Consider the following 21,163-nt stretch of genomic DNA (forward strand, 5'->3'; position numbering starts at 1 on the left):
TGTTTATTTCAAATCTAAGAGTATATATAACATACAATAAGTACAATATCATTCGAATCTGGAGCAATTTCTGTCCCTGTCTGGCCATTCGGTGCGTCAACAACAAGTGATTAAAGTGAAAATCATTTCTTAAAGCTATATTGTTTTAAATGGCCCCATTTGCAACATCTGTCTCCATAACAAAGGTTTCGTACCTGAGCATCTTGGACACATTCAGATTCAAAACGTACGTCATGAGTGAGAGATTATAATAAGGCTTTTAACATTTTTCTGATAACGACATGTCATTACCATGTGAGAAGAGTGAGTGGGTTAGTTTTACGTCCGCTTTTAACAATATTCCAGCAATGTCATGGCAGGGAAACACCAGGAATGGGCTTCATATATCGTACCCATCTGGGGCATCGAACACTGTATTCGGTATGACAAGCGACCCCTTTACCCACTATGCTACCCCACCGTCCCTAATGTAAGAAGAAAGTGTATGTTTCTGGGTCACCTTTAGTAGTGTTCGAGCCAGCTAACGGCGAGGGATACTAGAAATGGGTTTGCACCTATGTGGGTATTTACCTAAACGAAATGCACCTACGTGGGTAGTAGCAATAACAAATCACTAAAAGAAAATCATAAAAAACAGTATAACCGTATAACAATCTTACCTCATAAAAATCTATAATTTCCACTCTGAACAAGTCTGTAAATTTATCTTAACAGATAAACCAACTTACAAGCAGGGATAATCTCTACATAGTCTCCCTGTTGCAACATACTCTGCACTCAATTGTTACCTTTGGTAAAACTGGCTATGACCCTGAAGTGGAACCATTTTTATGGCAAGACAGCTTATTTATTGCTATAGATGTAACGTTTTCCTTGTAGACGCTAACACCGTTATAAAGTAAGTAATAATAATGGTATTAGCATCTACACCGTCATGGGCATCCTGATGCTGGGTGTGCTCTTACCAACTTTGAAACGAGAACTTGTCGAGACAACGGTACATAAAGTTGCTGCTCTCTATATATACTGGTCTAGACGATACCACATAAAGATACTGACGACGGTATGTACATATCGATAATGTATTATTAAAAACGTAGCCCATGCTGTATACAAATACATAACACTGAACACGAGGTAGTGTGAACACTTGCCCACATTTTGTGATTTTACTGCTGCTTCAAATTGCTTAAGTTTCTCTTAGCATATCTGAACATGTACATTGTAATCCCAACGCCTGTAATTTGGAATTTCCTCCTACATGAGGACAAGTCTAAGAACCAACCATGTATACTAGTTCTTGAAGGTATGTACCCATTTTAACACGAAAGGTCGAGGTGGGACATTTGAAATGAGAGAAATCTAAACAGGAAAAAATGCTTGACCCAAAGACTGTCTGAAAGCTCCTGAACAGTCATTCTTATTAATTTTTAACTTTTCACCCTGCATCTGCTAAATAGGCATATGTCACTGACCTATCTGCATTCAAGACAGATTTTTCAAAGCGTTGCTGATGACATAAGGATATGATTTCAAGATATCCACCTTAAAGATAGTTCAATGTTCTTGTAAGTTAATAAGGCCATTAATCAAAAATTAGGTGCACTGACATGAAATAACTCTGTCAACCAGAAGATGTGTCAAGGTACAATATATTTACAAACTATGTTTTGCTCTTATATTCTATATTTATTGTGTCATATACCTAATTAAAACAAGGAATAATTAAATTCTCTTACATTCTGTTGAAGACAATGCTGCTTTATCAAGGCTAGAAAGTTGGACATGCTCTATGGAATTTCCAAACTAAGACAGACAGTAATAATGGCAGCAATATCTAAACTATTCTAATCATGAAGTATGCCCTCAACTTCCAGGAACCAAAGTTCTACCTGTGAACCAAATGGTCCCAAATACCATAGTTTGGCTATTCTTGTCCTGATCTTCAGTATTTTCATAAAATATTTACACATACACATGAGAATCAGTACATAATCATCTGAGTATTATCAAAAATATGAATTATCAACTTTGAATATTTCTCATAACATGTGAAGGTAATAACTGGCACTTAAATGTCTTTGACAACATCAGCATGTGATAATCTTTTCTATAATATCAACTGGTATATCTAAAATGAGACTGCACCAGTCTAGCTGGCTGTCAGCATGTCAGATGAAAACTGTTGTGCAGCAGTCAGTATGAACATGAATAAATTACAATATTAGGCGTTTTGATGAATCCCTGAAGCTGTCAATCAGTCATACTTCTTACCTGTTACCTTACCAAAGTGAATTATAAAAGTTCCATGAAAATTCTTAGTTTGACAAGGAGTGTGATTTACAGTCTAACCTTGAGCACTATATCATATCTCCTGAGAAGTTAAATTTAGGATGAAATTCTAAATCCATCCAATACAGATTTATAAACAGAGTAAATTACAATAGAAAAGAGTTGCTGCAAATGAAAATGATTGATAAAAATATTTGTTCACATTGGCATCTCAACCAGAAACCATCTCCTGGGTGCATAAAACAAAAATACCAAATACATCAAAAAAGGTAAGACACTGACAATCAAAAGAAACAGCATAAGTAGGATTACAGCCATCCATTAGCATTTCCTGGCATGAATAAGGGAAGCAATTCTGGACAGTGATTTGTATTGCCATATGTTGCCAGTTAGTCAGTACCTTCCAATAATCAAACCAACAGTTCTTAACACACACAATGGCAGGATGGTAAAGAAAGCTGGTAAACAAGCACCTCTGTTCAGTTATGCCTCAGCCAACCAAATCACTGATGGCATTCTGAGCGGTATAAGCTGAATTACAAACTGTAAAGCTGCGATTTTAAAACAACTGTAGGACAGGTAAAACCAGAGTATATTTCTCCTGCGAACATGTCTTTAATTATCATGTCATAGATATGACTAAGATTATTGAAAAATTCTAGTTCATTAGACTTCAGAAATAAGAAATACGCTGCATATACATTTTTGACCACCGAGGCAGCACCATATGTTCTATGATAGCTCATGTTCTAATTTAGAAACACACTTCTCGAACAAAAAATATAATGAAATGGAGCCCTGAGACTTTCTTCATTTTCAGAAGCTAAGGGAATCTAGACTTGCCACATTTTCTAGACTTGCATGGGCTTTCTTGGATAATATTTGTTTCTGGGTCTGTACGACAGACTAATATATCAGGTGTATACATACATATCAACCGTGAAAAGATACAAACATGTTGTTGAAATGAAATTAATTCCCATTCAGATGAAACATTACACTCATTACAGCGGATTTGCAATCAATGCTTTATAAACAATAAAAAAGAAAATGGCATGAGTCCATCAATCTCTGAACTCACACACAGAGTACAGAACATCTCAAACCATGAAAATAATATCAATCCTTGCTTTACAATGCAGGCTCTTTGGGTGTTTCACAAGGCACTCTTTCGAACCGGTGCAATGGCTGCCATACCTGTAAGTCTTTCATTACATGACTTGTTTCTAACTCTATTATTTGCATTTTTTGTGCAAAACATTATAAACAAATCCATCAAAACTACAAAGCCATGGAAATTTCTTTAACTACTTTAAAAATGACAAACTGAAAATACATGGGAAAATAACGATTTCCTGTTGCTGATGGCAACACTATCAGGGATTTATCTTGGATACAAAACTAAGTGCCCTTGGCAAGCATATAGCATAATTAATGTTACTCTGTTCCAAGGTGGACTTTAAGTAATTTGTATTTTCTCTTAAAAACTTTTTTCATTTTTCAAGTTTAATCATCTAAGTCTGTTTTTTTTTTGGTCCATTATTAAAGTTTGAAAAAAAAGCCTTAACCTCTTACCTCCATCTTGACACATTCCCAAGTCAAGGCACTTTTGACATTAGCTGTAGATGCGGAGGCAAATATCGGCCTATGAGCAGTTCTGGAAAAATGCCTCATTAATATGTTCTGTACGAGGGAAGAGACATCTATACTTGAGCACTCCTCATATATAAAAATAAGACACTGACCTACCAAATAAAAGTGTTTCCATGGAAACATATACTTTCCTAATCATGGATTCTGTATCACAGTCTTACAGGTACCTCTATGGGTTTAGAAAAACAGACATTAGTACCAACTGGATTTCTAAATCACAGTCACTGGAAAACTACTGACAATGTGACAAAGCTAAAACAACATACCGAGTAAGTAAGATTCTATCAACTACTAAAAGCACCATTTTTACTGTATTTTCCACAGCCCTGCATGGAAAACTGCCAATTATAATGCTGAGTAAAAACTTTTATATATTCTATCTACCATAAAATACAGCACCAAGTATTGTCAGTGTATCAAACAGTTCATCATTGAAAAAATACAGAACTCTGTTAAGATTCTTGAGAGGCATTTAGAAGTTGGTGATTACGTCAGATGAGTATATGGATAAAAAGGTCCTGTTTCTTGTGCAACACTATGTTTCTGCGCTGCTTCTAGTCCCTTCTTCGGGTGGCCAAGAAACGAAGTGTTAAACAATAAACTAGAAGTTGCCATCCCTGTATTTGTCTTATATACTCTTTGCCATTTGTCATGGTAAAAATTGAAAACATGAACCCGTCATTAAAATGAATGCAGAAAGAGATAATAAATTTCAAAGACTGACAATCCAAACAGTTTGAAATAACAAATTAATCACATACTGTTCCTCTTGCCCCAAACCATTAAAAAAAAACATTAAAAATCCCCTTACTTATTTTACCAGGTAATCATGGATTGAAAATAATTCAACAGTGAACAAGTGGACAAAATGAGCAGCCATTCCTTTTGATAAATAAAGTCTGTTTGAACCTTCTGTAAAATAAAATTGATGTAGTTAGATGAAAATTATCCATTTATCAAATAAGAAATATAATATTAATACATAGTAAAAGCTAATACTTGATGTAGTAGAATATCGCCATTAACATTGACGGTTAAATACAGGAAAACTATCAGTGTGTTATACACTAAAACATCCTATAGTTAACATCACAATATAAACACATGTACAGAGGATCTATTATTGTGCTCAGTTGAAAACAAAAGGTGTACAGACATACAGTGGCTCTCAGAATAATAATAATTTATTTCAGAGATGGCACACAGTTTCAAACACTTTGGATAGACACCAAAGATTCTGATGTATGTTTTGCAAAAATGCAAAAATAAACATGAAAACATATATGCATTTACATAAATTGTTTTATCACCATTTTAAACTGCCATTGAATCATTAAAGCTGTTTAAGTCACAGAAACTAAATACCAAACAGGTGGCATTCAAGTATGATATGACTGTGACAGTTCACATTAACAACAACAAAGTAAAATTCATCTTAATACATGAACCACAAACACTGGTGTGTGGGCCAAGTCTGTCATTACAGTAGACAGACAAGACAGCACTCTACCTCTTCTCTATCCTGATCCAGAGACCATTTGTGGGACGCAGCAGAGCAGCTGGCATGAACTTCAGAGGGATCTGGAAGGTTAATAGAGGCTCTTATTAAACAGTGTGAGCGAGTTTAGTTTTGTGCCACTTTCAGCAAATAATCTAGTGATAAATATCATGGGTTTCAAACATTGTACTTGTGTAGGGAATCATACCTGGTCTTTGGCATGATGAACGAATGCTTTAACCACAATATATATGAGCAGAAATTGTTTCTGTCACTAGATGTCGGAGACGTCAGGGATTGGATCATTCATTGATAATGGCCCACCGAAACTTTATAGAAATAATTCAGATATACATGACACACTATTACCTTCTTGCATGACATACCTACCTGTGTTTTGGAGCATGTTGAGAATTTGAAATTCTTGAAAAGCTTGATAAGCGTTATCTTTGCCTCCACTAAAGCAAGCCTCATTCCAATGCAGTTCCTAGGTCCATTTCCAAATGGGAGAAAGTCAAATGGGCCATGCTTACTCCGGTTCTCAGCACTGAATCTAGAGGAACATGAAGAAAATAAATACAAGGCATTTTCTAACTAGTGATTTGTGTAAAAGTGAGACATTGTAATGAGTGCCTCATGTAAGAGTGAGACACTGTAACTAGTGTCTTGTGCAAAATGAGACATCGTAACTTGTGTCTAGTGTGAAAGTGAGACATTGTAACGAGTGCCTCATGTAAGAGTGAGACACTGTAACTAGTGTCTTGTGTAAAATGAGACATCGTAACTTGTGCCTTGTGTGAAAGTGAGACATGGTAACTAGTGCCTCATGTAAGAGTGAGACACTGTAACTAGTGTCTTGTGTAAAATGAGACATCGTAACTTGTGCCTTATGTAAAAGTGAGACTTTGTAACTAATGCTTTGTGTGAAAGTGAGACATTGTAACTAGTGCCTCACGTAAGAGTGAGACACTGTAACTAGTGTCTTGTGCAAAATGAGACATCGTGACGTGTGCCTTGTGTGAAAGTGAGACATTGTAACTAGTGCCTCATGTAAGAGTGAGACACTGTAACTAGTGTCTTGTGCAAAATGAGACATCGTAACTTCTGCCTTGTGTGAAAGTGAGACATGGTAACTAGTGCCTCATGTAAGAGTGAGATACTGTAACTAGTGTCTTGTGCAAAATGAGACATCGTAACTTCTGCCTTGTGTGAAAGTGAGACATGGTAACTAGTGCCTCATGTAAGAGTGAGACACTGTAACTAGTGTCTTGTGCAAAATGAGACATCGTAACTTGTGCCTTGTGTGAAAGTGAGACTTTGTAACTAATGCTTTGTGTGAAAGTGAGACACTGTAACTAGCACCTAATGTGAAACTGACACAGTGTAACTAGTGACTACTGTGAAAGGTACATATTATAATTAGTGCCTTGTATGAAAGGCGGTTGCAAATTTTGAAATTATTCCACCTTAAAGTTTGCAAGGTATTGGTTGAATAACAGAGAGAGAGAGGAATGGAATTCCATGTCAGGTCAGGTGTATTTGAACATAGGGGAAATACAAGTCAGGGATGTCCATACAAAGTACATAGTAAACTCTGTTTACAAAGCTTTAAGGACTTTACTAACTGTTCCCTTGCACAAACACAAAATTGTCAGTCATGTGAGATAATTCATCAGCGTACCTCTCTGGGTCATACTCCTCCGGGCTGTCCCATCGGTCACTGTCATGGTGGATGGCATAGATAGGAATCCCTATGGTCATGCCCTTGGGGATTTTCACACCATTGATCTCCATGTCCTTGGAAGACATTCGATCCACCCTGTGAAACAGAAGAAAACAAGTCTGATACACCAATATTACCACTAAGGTAATTGTAGGAAACACAAGTCTCACCAATTATCACCCTGGCTACAGTTGGAAACAAGTGTCACCAAGCCTGTTTCCTGTTTCTCAAACCTATCTTTACTTTATCTCACTTACCTGACACATGAAAGTGAGATTCTGATTGGTTGAGGTGCATTTTCCTATTTTCAATATACTACCCTGACAAGTCACATACATTTCATACATATTCCCCACTTAAACTGCTGCTAACAGTTGTATTCTTGCAACCAACCAGTACATTTGAAGCTGTAAGATGCCTTTCTCTGGATATTTACCAATTCCTGAAATATTAGCTAACACAGAAACTCACACCCATGTCTCCCTCAGAAACCATGAACTATTTATACTGAACTGCAACAGAAATGTCACTCTCATAAAATGTTTTGCCAGATATGTTTTATCGTAACTTTAATTATTTTTCCAATTTTTATATGCTAGCTTGACCTGGTTCAAAGCCAATGTTCAAGAAAATTTGGTTTCAGATTCTGTTCTTGATACAAATAACATGTCGACAAAACACAGTTACTAAAGTAATGATGGGATGGGGATTTTGTGTGTATTTCATGAAAATGACAATGCATGTGCATCCCAAGGTGTCATGCTTATAAGAAGGGCCACGGAACATGCATTGAAAGTAGCGACATGCAACGATTATCAGTGGAACAGAGGAAATGGTGTAACATCTGCTCCCTACACTGATCAAGCGCTAAGACCCTGGCTTGTGCCACATTTTGGTTGTCATGGAAACAATGTCTTCCAGCATGACAACACGTGAGCCCATACTGTCAGAGCAACTAGAGACTTTCTCCATCAACATGGCATACAAACTCTTTACTGGCCTGCCTTCAGTCAAAACTTAAACCCGATAGAACACTTGTGGGATAAGATTCATAGGAGGCTCAATGGTGTGCGAACAAGGCCAACAACTGCAACTGAACTCTCTCAGGCATATCACTGAGTCTGGCCTATGGCCTTCATCAACCGTCTCATCCATTCCATGTAAAGATGATGCAATGCTGTTGTCAACACTCAATTATTATGTTATTCATATCTGTTTGAATTAAACTGATTACCAATTTAAAAAAAGGGAATGACGTACATTTTGACGGTTCAGTGTAAATTGAAATACACTTTGGCTGACCTTTGAATGACTCTAATAGAGGTGTCACTGGAAAATCTATATGAGAAAACATTATGATAAAAATGTCCAAATACATTTCTATGAGATCTACTACCTGACAGAATCATCTCTGACAGACACATTCATCATTGAGCCTACCTGACCGATGCTGGATGAAGTCTGAGTGTCTCTAACAAACACATTTCCAGGTACTCCAGTTTCTGGATATTTTCATAATCTGGTTCTTGGTCCCCTAACACAGTATTTATCTCAGTTACCAGCCGGTCCTGAACCTTGGGGTGGGTGGCGATGTTGTACACGCAGAAGGATATGGTGGAAGCAGTTGTGTCGTAGCCAGCGATGAAGAAGAGCAGTGCATTTGCACAAATTTCATCCCTGGTCATACCTGAAGATGCAGATATCATTCCTGAACTTTTTAGGCAAGTCTCAGAATTATACTTCTTGGAAGAAACTCAAAGGCCTACAGCTTACCTGTAGGTTGGCCATTGCTACTGATAGTGTCTCCACCATTTTGTTGCATTGTCTGGCGCTTCTCCTTCTCTGCATTCACCATAAGCTGGATGAAGCTGATACACCAATATTACCACTAAGGTAATTGTAGGAAACACAAGTCTCACCAATTTTCACCCTGGCTACAGTTGGAAACAAGTGTCACCAAGCCTGTTTCCTGTTTCTCAAACCTATCCTTACTTTATCTCACTTACCTTACGCATGAAAGTGAGATTCTGATTGGTTGAGGTGCATTTTCCTATTTTCAATATACTTACCTGTAGGTTGGCCGTTGCTACTGATTGCGTCTCCACCATTTTGTTGCATTGTCTGGCGCTTCTCCTTCTCTGCATTCACCATAAGCTGGATGAAGTCTGAGTATTTGCTGCTCTACACCACCAACAACAGAGTGAAACATAGTGCACAACCTGTACTGAAGCTTGTGTGTACAACATTGTTATGTGGCTGGACAAAGTCTGAGTATTTGCAGTTCTACACCACCAACAACAGAGTGAAACATGGTACTTAACCTGTACTGAAGCTTGTGTGTACAACATTGTTATGTGGCAGTGTAATACATTGTGGAACAATGTTGTAACTGAGTTACTTTGTTTCTGTCAACATTCATCAGAGTTGTGTGGTGTGCAGGTTAGCTTACAAAAGGCATCAAGAAAGGTCTAGAAACTTCTCAAGCATCTATAACATTCTAATAGTCTGACCAAGTGTGTTTAGACAAAGTTCCAGAACAGAAACTTCCAGTAGCTTTTCACGAATATGAAGGCACATGCTTGCCTCGATCATTCCACATGACATCTAACATTATATCTTAAATTACATCAAGACCCCAAGATCACTTTACACCTATGATCCTATGAAGTTTGACAGTGTCGCTGACAGGTTAATATTTTCATCGTCTTCTTTCTCCCTCTCATAACTGCCTCCATATCATAATGCCATTGAATCTGAACTGGCATTCTATCTACGTACTAGCACTGAAATTCCTTTGTAACTATTACTGTTAATCATAAAATTTAGTTAATGTCAGAATACAGCTGTTGATTTACATTTGCTATGCTGCCTATACAAAGGAGATGGGACAACAGTTCTGTAATTAGCTGTGCATGGTTGCTCCCTCAGTTGTGCTACACCTATTTGATAGTAAGATTTGAATCCCAGGTCCATCCCAGTTCTTATCCTTGGTCTGCCAACACCATGCTCATATGTTTCTCCAAAGAGGGTAGCTAGGCTGCATTATTCCAGCTTCTATCCCACATTAAGACTACACCAAAGGGTCATCTTGGACCATTTATCTCAATGTATTCGTCTCTCAGGAAAAGGGGAAGTAACTGGTGATCTAGTGTGCACTGAAATTCCATCCTCAGACAGAAAAGTTTGTCCATCTGATTAACTTAAAAAGCCATTGTATTCTCACCAATGGATCAGTCTTCCTCTGTTCAAGAATCTTGTTGGTCACCTTGACAAAGAAGTTCATATTGGACTCAGGGAACAAATGGTAGCCAAGCAACGAAGTCAGTGGAATGAGGAAAGGGAAGAAGGCTGAAATAATGAATAACAATGTTTTACATCATCGCTGATCGCTGTATCATCAGTACCCTAACCTAGAATGTATGCTGAACAGCAAAGAAACACAGTTTCAAAAAAGTGAAATCTTATAAAAGTCTCATAAAAGTAAGCGGTCATGTTCATGTGTTCATGTAAAAACTTGACACAAACAGTTTCATTTCTTTTGCTGTTCAGTATATGTTCAAATCAAAACAAAGACTCATCGCTGTAAATAATTTGAATGTAAAATCAGGAGTCTGCAGAAAAAAATACTTTGTGGAATGTTTGGCAATCATCTACAAATTGCACCAAGCTTGGACATGAATTATCAATTATATAATACAATTTCCTGCTGTATTCATTAAAACAAGTTATCTCAGCCTAACTCCCTGAGAAAAAATGTTAGTATTGTTCATATTCATTAAACTGCTCATGGACTATTTCCCTCAGTTGATGTCCCTTCCTTCTATCATATATACAATAGTATAGAGATACAATATAGAAGACAACCTACTGACAAAGACAATATAAACTGAATTCAGGCCATTGGACAGGATGGCCTTGGCGTTCTTGACGAATGGGTCATCTTCGTTGTCGAGAGCATTGACCTCCATGCCAAAAGCAGTCCCAGCTATCACGTCCATTGTGTACTTCTCCAGGAACCTGTCACATGACACCCATAACTAATGAACACTCTTAGACAAGTGAGTGAGTGAGTGAATGTTGCTTTCGGCAATAATAAAATACAACAGTCTAAGTAAATTTCGTCTCAGTGTGTTTCGTTACCCTCCACCACTGAGTCTAAAAACCTAGTAGAAGGTCTCGTCAGGTAACCTTTGAGCAACCAATGACCGTCCAATCAAATGTGAGACAGTTAAATAGCTTTAACCAATCAGACAACAGCTACTATTTAGGGATCGGAGGGACTTTCAAAATATTCACGTCACTGACACAGATCTCTTCACAAGCAAAAATCAGCATATAACACAGTTATTTGACCTGCAGTATATACGCTGATGACATGGTTACCTTTAGCTAATATTTCCGCAAGATAACACCCTTGAATATTGTCAAAAACACTATTTTCAGCGACTGTTTACTCACCGTTGTCATGGTTGTAACGTACGCCGTGTGCATCACCCGGAAGCGATCGTACGCTAAATAGCATTTGGAATCGTTTGGGTACAAACCTTTTTGAGATGAAAAGTTCATAGGGGATGTGCGAATGTGCACTTTCGCGATTTGGTAAGCTGTGTTCTGATTGGTCAATCTCAAAGGTTACCTGACGCGACCTCCCATAAGTTTTGTTAGACTCAGTGGTGGAGTGTAACGAAAAGTACTGAGGATAAGTTTACTTAGACTGAAAATACAATAACAAAATATGAGATGCACACCATTACAGTCCCATGAAAGCCCATATATAAGTTCACTGAACTCCATGAAGTAGATTTTAAGACGTGGATAGAGTACATTCCCTGATTCGTACGGACAGATGAATGGACATGAAAGGTCAGCCTATATGCCCCCAGCCATACATAGCAGTGGCATAAAAATGGAAGGCTGTGAGAAGCCCATTTCCTCCTGCCATGACCGCAGGAATATTTGTAAAAGCACTCACTCACTCACTCACTTGCTCACTCACTCACTCACTCACTCACTCACTCACTCACTCACGTCACAAAGGCCTGCCAAGGTCAGGGCAAGACAAACCAGTTACTGATGGCATCTGACCATCTTTAAGTAGTCACCTGCATACCTAAACTAGTTGACAGCCATTTTGTCGCAGACTCGATGACACAAACATTGCATTCATTCTCTGGTGCTTGATACTGAATGAAAACAAACAGCCAACTATGTGAAGTTAGACATAAAAGTGCTCTTCACAAAGCTGACGTGAGCAGTGCAGTTTGTTGAAATTACTCTTGCAGAAAACTGCCTCACAAGGTGTCTCCATGTTTGTTTGAGCTCTTAGTTGTTATCACACTGGATGCATACATATAACGAAATAAGCTACATATTTGTACCATTTTCCTCAGACACATTTGACACCCATTTAACTCTGTCATCACTCTGGCTTGATATGGCTGGAATAATGCTAACACATCAGTCATTGATCCAGGTTTGATACCCCACATAGGTTTACTGAGCAAAATTTCTCAGGTTCCCTGACCTGTGATGTCCGAGCTAGAATTGATCTGCAATAACTCATGCTTGTCAATGTCACAAGAGATTATTAACAGGATCAAGTGGTCAGACTATCTGACTTCACTGTCATCGTATCCCAGATGCATAGATCAATGTTCATGCTGATCATCACTGGATGGTCTAGTCCAACCATGTTTCCTTGAAATCCCAACATAGGCACCACAGCTCCAAGTGTGAATCCATTTGATTACTGAAATCCTCTCTTTAGAAGATATGTATTTTTTAGCATTTACCTAAATTGAGATATCGAGGGAGAAGAGTCAACATGTTTTGTTTTCACACAAAATCATTGCCCAGTTGACAAGACACATAATGGGTCAGCTGTCTTTAGCTACTAAGCAAGTGAAATTCTCTCTTTCAATACTATTTATATGCCATCCTTATACCTTATCTCACAACATACCTTTTTATCTCAACCTCCTCCTTGTTCTCTGCACGCTCTCTCAACAAGTCCACAAGCCTGTCACTCATCTTGTTCAATACTGGCATCATCTAACAATGAAACAGAAAATACAGCTTAAACCTTCTCAAAATATATCAACACAGACACAGTCCGAACCTTTTGCTCACCAGACATATGCTCTATCCATCAAACCTCAGAAACAGTCTCAACCTTCTGCTCACCTGACAGATGCTCTATCCATTCTACCTCAGACACAGTCTCAACCTTCTGCTCACCAGACAGACGCTCTATCCATCAAACCTCAGAAAGTCTCAACCATCTGCTCACCAGACAGACACTCTATCCATCAAACCTCAGACACACTCTCAACCTTCTGCTCACCAGACCAATGCTCTATCCATCAAACCTCAGAAACAGTCTCAACCTTCCACTCATGAGACAGACACTCTATCCATCAAACCTCAGACACAGTCTCAACCTTCTGCTCACCAGACAGACACTCTATCCATCAAACCTCAGACACACTCTCAACCTTCTGCTCACCAGACCAATGCTCTATCCATCAAACCTCAAAAACAGTCTCAACCTTCCACTCATGAGACAGACACTCTATCCATCAAACCTCAAAAACAGTCTCAACCTTCTGGGTACACAGGAGTAAGATCAATGATGATAAATGAGTCTCACTCGTTTCAGCTTGCCTGCACTAAATGATGGCGTCATGAAGTTCCTGATGAATCTCCAATGGTCATCTTTTGAGAAAAACAGAGACTGATGCATTGGTGAGCCAACCATTGCCTTGGGAAGTTCCTGTATTGACAAACAAAGTTGAGGATAAACATGTATCCTCAGGTAAAGATTGACAGAAGACGGAGTGCTATCATTAGAACAGTACACTTATATATCTTGTCAGCAGAATACCTTATGCTTCAAAATGCTGAGTATGACTGAAACAATTATAAATCAAATTCTTCAAACATTAAAACATTCAAATGCTCTCTCATGATAAATATCATTCAGGTGTTAAAAAGTGAAAAGACTGACAAACAGCAATAATACAATTGTGTGTCATATTTGTACATGTCAATATGCAGCAAATAGTCTTGAAATTTCCAGGAAATACCATTTGATCATGTTTTTCAGTCAGTCAGAGTAAAGAAGACAATGACTTTATGTCTACAATCAAGGTTCACCTGACAGAGTTTCACCTTTGTGCCCCAAACATATTCAAGATCAGATCTTCAGCGAGCGAGTTCAGTTTTACACACGCTCTTAGCAATATTCCGGCAACATCATGGTGGGGGACACTATAAATGGGCTCATACATTGTACCAGTGTGGGGAATCAAACCTGTGTCTTCAGTGTGATAAGCGAAGATCAGATCTTGAATGAGATTGTACCCTGTTTGAAGCTGAGAAATACATACATTTGCTTTAGTTTGGTTGTTGTGTAATGTTGCACTCAGCAATATTCCAGCCTTATGACAGTTGTCTGTAAATAACTGAGCCTGGACCAGACAATCCAGTGATCAGCATCATGAGCATCAATTTATGCAATTGGGATATAATGACCTGTCATCCAGATCAGCGAGTCTGACCACCCAATCCTCTTAAGCAGTTCAGTGATTAATAGCATGAGCATAAATCTACATTGTTGGGATACTATCACATGTGTGTACCAAATCAATGAGCCCTACCACCTGAACCTACTAGCTGCTTCTTATGACAAGCAAGAGTTGATGAAAATCAGTTCTATCCCGGACCTTCAGATAGCAAATGTATCACTGAGAAAGGGAAGACACACTAAAGACAAGATACCAAGCCATTATCTCATTTGGAGTGGGAGTGAGTGAGTGAGTTTAGTTTTACTCTGTACTCAGCAATATTCCAGCTATATGGCAGCGGTCTGTAACTAATCGAGTCTGGACTAGACAATCCAGTGATCAAAAATCAATCTGCACAATTGGGAACCGATGACATGTGTCAACCAAGTCAGCAAGCCTTACAACCTGATCCCATTAGTCGCCTCTTACGACAAGCATAGTCACTTTCTATGGCAAGCATGGGTTGCTGAAGTCCTTTTCTACCCAAGACCTTCACGGGTCCATTTGGTTTGGGATCAAAGTGAGCTAACTATCACCCCTGGGTTATTTGTATATATACTGTCTGTCACTTCTAAATAACATGGAATATAATATACAACTTATTCAGAATATATCTGACCTGTCTGTTGGGAAAAAGGTTGAAGTCTTTCACCATTATCTGTTTCAACATGTCATCATCTGATATGAGAATCATTGGCAGTCGAGTCATGAAGATCCTGTAACATGATGGATCTAGGTCACAACATGGCGCAAGCAATTATTCAGCTACAAATATAAAACTTGAACATGTCAAGATATAAATACATTTGTGAACTGATACATTTCTTTTAAATCAAAACATTCACAGATTTTCCCCCATGTTGAATGTGATAAGCAGACTGACAGAAAACTCAAAGCCTGGTTTATTGACACCTATATGTCTGCCTGCCTGCCTGCTAATGACAATATGCAATGGACAACTTCAGTTACTGACTATTTGCAATTTCAAATTGACACCTTTTGGTCTTTATGCCATAAACAAAGGGTCAGCTAAGCGTATCGGCAAATGGACCAGCGGCCAGTGACAAGGCATCATTACACACAAGTCCACACCCACAGGCCCTGACTGGGTTCGGTATCACGGTGGCTTCGTTTCAAGGGAGGTAAACCCAAGTATAAAATATTTGTAACATATTTGCCATACACTTTTGATCTGCAATTACACGCTGATCATTTTGTTTATTGTTTTTTTCACAATCACCAATGCATTTCATATATCATGAACAAGTGACAACTGTGCTTTAATTATGTTTGATTTTTTGGTTGTATGTGACCTTTAAAGCACAAGGACATTTGCAAGTACATTCAGATGAAGCTGACTTTTAGCAATATTTAGCAATATTCCAGCAATATCATGGCTGAAAAACCATAAATGGTCCTCACACATTGTAACCATTAGGGTTGGCTAGTGCCAAAATTTTCGCATTGAGATTTATTGTGATACTTGTTAGCATATTGCAATATGTATTGCAGTATATTGTGAATGTGTTACACATGGTTTAAAGTAATGAAATTATTGTTCAGTTTCTTTTGAAACAATGCCACTGGCTACTGTCAGGACCTAGATGTGATTGTATGTGAGATCAACTGAAACTGATGACTTTCCTGTGGAGTTGGGAACTCAAGAAAAAGCATCTAGATTTTGGTTTGTTTATCAATACAAGCACGAGTATCCATCTATTTTTTTTATTTATAGGTTTTGAAAGTCATGCATATGCCATTATATGACCAATAAATATTCACAAAACTATTAATGTATGATAATATAGAGGAAATACAAATGTTATTAGTATATTTGACCACATAACGAAAAAATTACCTATTTTGGTCACGTAAATTGCCAATCATATCGGGTGAACCATTTCACCACAATACATCATATTGTGAAGTTTGAAATGCAACATACCTGTTAACAATATTATTGTCTCCCCCCTTCCCCCCCCAACTCCAATGACCATATTGAGAATTGAACCAGGAACTTCAGCATGACAAGCGAAAGCTTTAACCACTTGGCTACCCCACTTACCCAACAACCTTTCCATAAGTCTGAGTCCAGTACAAGTCAGCTCCATGCATACCCTGGAAATAGTCACCTCACTAACAACGACCAACAAAAATCACAAATGTAAAGACTTTCTGAACATGGCATTTCTCCTTCACTTTTCATTTGGAGAGAAAGAATATTTCAATATCCATATTAAAAAATAATTCTGGATACTTGTGTTTATACAGAAATTGAAAGATGCATAATAATGTTAATACAAAACAGAAATATGCATAATTCTGTTTAAATATATTTCAAGCATGCACAATCCTTTTTATGCAAAATTGAAATGTGCACGATCCTGCTCATACAAAATTCAAATATGCAAGCTCAGGAATGTATCAGGTATTCAGATGGTTGAGCAACCTGTGCACCTGATTATTGTGGACAAAATATGCCAAACTCTAAGGACATGATCAGGCATATTCATTATAGAAAGTCTACTTAATCCAATTCAAATGTACTTGGAAGATCTCTTGTCCACATCTAAAATTAACCTTCGGATATATCTCTTTGTGCGAATCAGTCTAACTTTCCACAACAAATCATTTCAGATGGAGCAATTAGTGAATCAGATCATCAAGACATGGAAGGGTAAACTTGTCAGTTCTGCAAATACTGCTTTGCTGTAGAATTCACAGTTTGCTCAAATGTCTGACTTGATTTGTTATTCTGACCAGTACAAAAGGCACAAACCGAAGCAAACGTGACCAAAGCTGTGACCAGGATATACTCACTTTCCTCAGGATTGTCATCAGGTTTCCGACTATCATTCTGGGAGGGGGACCATCTATCCCCAGCTTCTTGAATACCCCATGGTGCCATGACATGAAACTAAACACAACAATACTTGGTGAGTTAAGGTCCTACCCCAACCTTTAGAGCATATCAGATTTTTCACATTATTTTCTATAATTATTATATTTTTTATTTTTCGTTATCTTTTCATTATTCCCTGTTTTATTGGCTTATACATCTGAACACCCCAATATTTGATAATTCTTGAATAAAGGTGTATCATGGTCTTTCCATTACTTCCATGTTCCGTTAATAAAAAGATATCACTATCCCCCATAATGGCAAAATACTCTTCATGACTATGTCAGTTAGTATGTCAAAAGTTTTGGGGTGTATATAGCAGTGAGTGATTTTAGTTTTATGCCACACTCAGCAAAATTCAGGCTATCTGTAAATAATAGAATCTGGACCAGGTAATGCATGAGCACCAATGCACACAAATGGGATACAATGACATCAACCAAGACTATGACTATAATACAAAGTGGATAGTACTGAAAGGTCTTAAAGTTCTTGTCTGTAAAAGAGCAGAAATGCAGACAAAGTCAAACTTGTTGCCTCTGAAAGGTAAAAAATATTGTGTTCAGAAATCTAAAACTACCAAAAGGCACAGGTATACCACAAGATCTATTTATGTGCCAAGTTTGGTGAAGAAGAAATATTTGATGCTTTTAAATAAAATTCTGCTCCAGAAAAGAGCATTACCACCCATTTCAGTCACACTCAAACATTTTGCCATGAACACAAAAAACATATTTTGTCCAGAAATCTAAAACTACCAAAACTACCAGTGCACCACCAGACTTACCTATATGTTAAGCTTGGCAAAGAAATAGTGAATGGTTTTAAAGTTCTACTCTGGACGATGTCCTCATAGTCCTAGCCTAAGTTACATTTCCATGGAAACCATAAAAAAAAAATAAAATTCATATCTGGATTCTCTACCCCAAAGGGCACATCTATAGACTATGTTTAACATGTGATGCAAGTTTGATGAAGTTAGCATGTAGAGTTTGGAAGATCTTCGGACAAGATGACATGCTAATAGTCATATATTTCATAAATTCATATATGAGTCTAACCCCCTACAGGCACATCTAAGGATCATGGTTGACATGTGTAGAGTTCGGTTAGGCTATCACGAAAAGTTTAAGAGATGATTCGGAACAGACACACAGATGGATGGATGTACGCATGCATGCATGGAATTCATTTCTATCTCTCCTGCAACTTCATTTTGCAGACAATAATTACACAACAAGAAAATAACCCTTAGGTCTCATTAAATACAATATAAAGTATCCCTTTAGAACTTGATTCCAAATGGCCCTGATCCATTCATAGTACTATGCCATCTGTAAGCCTATGATGAAGCATAGAGTTGTGTTGGGTCATAACTACGACCACTTTGTGGATCTAGACCCTCATTTTGGAAAGATTATCAATGCAATGGAAGTATAACAGTAAACCCACAATAGCTTAGAAAATACCTTGAATGTTTCACTTTTTTGTTGTTGGGTACATCTGTGAGTGAGTCAGGAAGTTGTGTTTTATGCCACTTTTAGCAGTATTCCAGCAATATTATGGCAGAGAATATAAAAAATGAGGATCAAAGACACTAACTGCTGGTCTACCCTATTCCCCACAGTTCATATGGAATTACTGAGGAGTGACCTCAATTAGGTCTAAGGGGGTTTCACAGGTTCTAAGATTGGCTGTCCTCTCCCTTCATCTATTTTAAAAAAACACCTCTTAATAAACTTCCTGTCATGTAACTGAAATCTGTTTTAAGCATCATTTTCGTTCCAGATAAGTATGTCATATGCTCTTTACAATTGTTACAAAAACATCTTTCGTGAGGGACGTATGACACTAACCTATCAGAAATGATTTGTTAGCACATATATGAACCTTTAAAAATATGCTTTAATTTTCCATTCACAAATTTCTCTTGCCAACTTCGTGGGATTTTATTCGCGTTTCTTTACTACACTAAACAAAACCTCCAGGTTACCTCTATCACGCTTCATGTACGTTGAATGGATTCTCACCTCATTTCATCATAACTGTCATTCACGTTCTAAGATATCTCTATCTTTACTGCATAGGAAACTTGTTTACTTACTTTATATATGCTACCAAGATACCAGTCGATAGCAGCAACCAGACAGGTACGTCAAACAGGCCGAGCACTTCCATTTCGCGACAAGCTCCTGTTGTGGGACTGAGCTGCTTCGGCGTTTGTTTGGCCTATATATAGTCTCACGCCCCTAGCGGTGACCTAGAAATTGGACGAGTTCCCTTCAATGCGTTTTCAGTACAAAGTAAGCACCCGAGAACCTATTTACATAATCTTTATCTTGTACTAGGGCTATATATGTTTTGCAAAAAGGGTTATTTAGTGCAAAATCTCTACGTCCAGTCACTATCATTTGAAATATTACTTTGACTAAATGTACAAGCGTTTGAAATGATACAAGATTTCCGCTTAGTACCAAACATGGTTTGTCCGGTTTTATTCTCTAACGTTTAAGGTATTTATTGTAGCAAGAAAGAAATCCAAGTTATGTAGAACATTGCAAACTGTTACTTTTTCAATATTGGCAGTGTCAAAACGTTTGCCTGTGGTCAAAACACAGTTCTGCTCATCATCAGATGTTAAGTTCTGTGTGACGTTCATTGTAATTTTACGAAAAATAGTTTCATTCTCCGGCGTAGCAATTTAAAACCTGACTTTGGACACACGTTTGTAAGTTAGCAGAGAATGGACTGTTATCCATGTGTTTAAGTCTGTAACGCACACAGAAAGTACCATGACCAGAAGTTCGCACTATCTGCATGATGTCAACAATATATTGTGATGTCATCGTATGCCATGACGTCATACAATCACCTGTCAACAATGATGTCTATATTACGACAGCATAACAGAAATAGTTGGGTAGAACCCTTGGAAATGATACATGCACATGGTTTTATTTTGAACTGTGTTCCACACGAGGTAATGCATGTATCATATCCAATGTTTTCACCTAGGAGACATTGTTTTGACAGTAATTTTGTACAATGCCCTGAGGTCTTCAGTTATGAGATCACAATGCCCTGACATCATCGCTTACACGTCTCACAATGATATGACGTCAAAAACCTAATGACGTGGCAATGCTATGACGCCGTGCGCTTGATGACGTCACACTGCAACACTGCAATGACTTCGTTTTCAGTGGTGTACATTTCTCACTGAAAACAAATGAAGAGTGATTTTATAATACAAAATTATGTTCATAAAATATAATAAAATACACCAGAGTCTTTCTTCACTTTCTGAAACTGTATAAATGTTTACTTGCATGAGCTATATTGGGTATATATGTTCCAGGTTTATTTGGGGGGGGTTTGACAGATTAGTCAAGTGTTAGAACTTTCCGATACATGTTAGAAACTGTCAGTGACATCGAACACTTATACCGTAACGTCGATCACCGCGTTGTACGGTTCACCTGTTGGGTTCACTTTTCATGAGTTATATTTGTTTAAAATAATGAGAAATT

At 37.8% G+C, this 21,163-nt stretch overlaps 1 protein-coding gene across 1 annotated transcript; it reads right to left on the reverse strand.

Moving 5' to 3' along the window:
• Positions 1-25: 25 nt before the first annotated feature.
• Positions 26-19,821, reverse strand: LOC137274233 (cytochrome P450 3A24-like). Its single transcript, XM_067807297.1, has 13 exons — positions 19,738-19,821; positions 17,552-17,648; positions 16,797-16,849; positions 15,351-15,447; positions 13,816-13,938; positions 13,129-13,217; positions 11,035-11,183; positions 10,390-10,514; positions 9,236-9,347; positions 8,607-8,853; positions 7,125-7,262; positions 5,834-5,996; positions 26-5,526 (listed from the first exon to the last, which is right to left on the reverse strand). Exons 1-13 carry the CDS (start codon positions 19,809-19,811, stop codon positions 5,452-5,454), a joined length of 1,542 nt encoding a protein of 513 aa, XP_067663398.1. The 5' UTR covers positions 19,812-19,821; the 3' UTR covers positions 26-5,451.
• Positions 19,822-21,163: the final 1,342 nt, after the last annotated feature.

Source organism: Haliotis asinina, chromosome 2 (genome assembly GCF_037392515.1).
Source record: "Haliotis asinina isolate JCU_RB_2024 chromosome 2, JCU_Hal_asi_v2, whole genome shotgun sequence".
In the NCBI taxonomy this organism is placed as follows: domain Eukaryota; kingdom Metazoa; phylum Mollusca; class Gastropoda; order Lepetellida; family Haliotidae; genus Haliotis; species Haliotis asinina.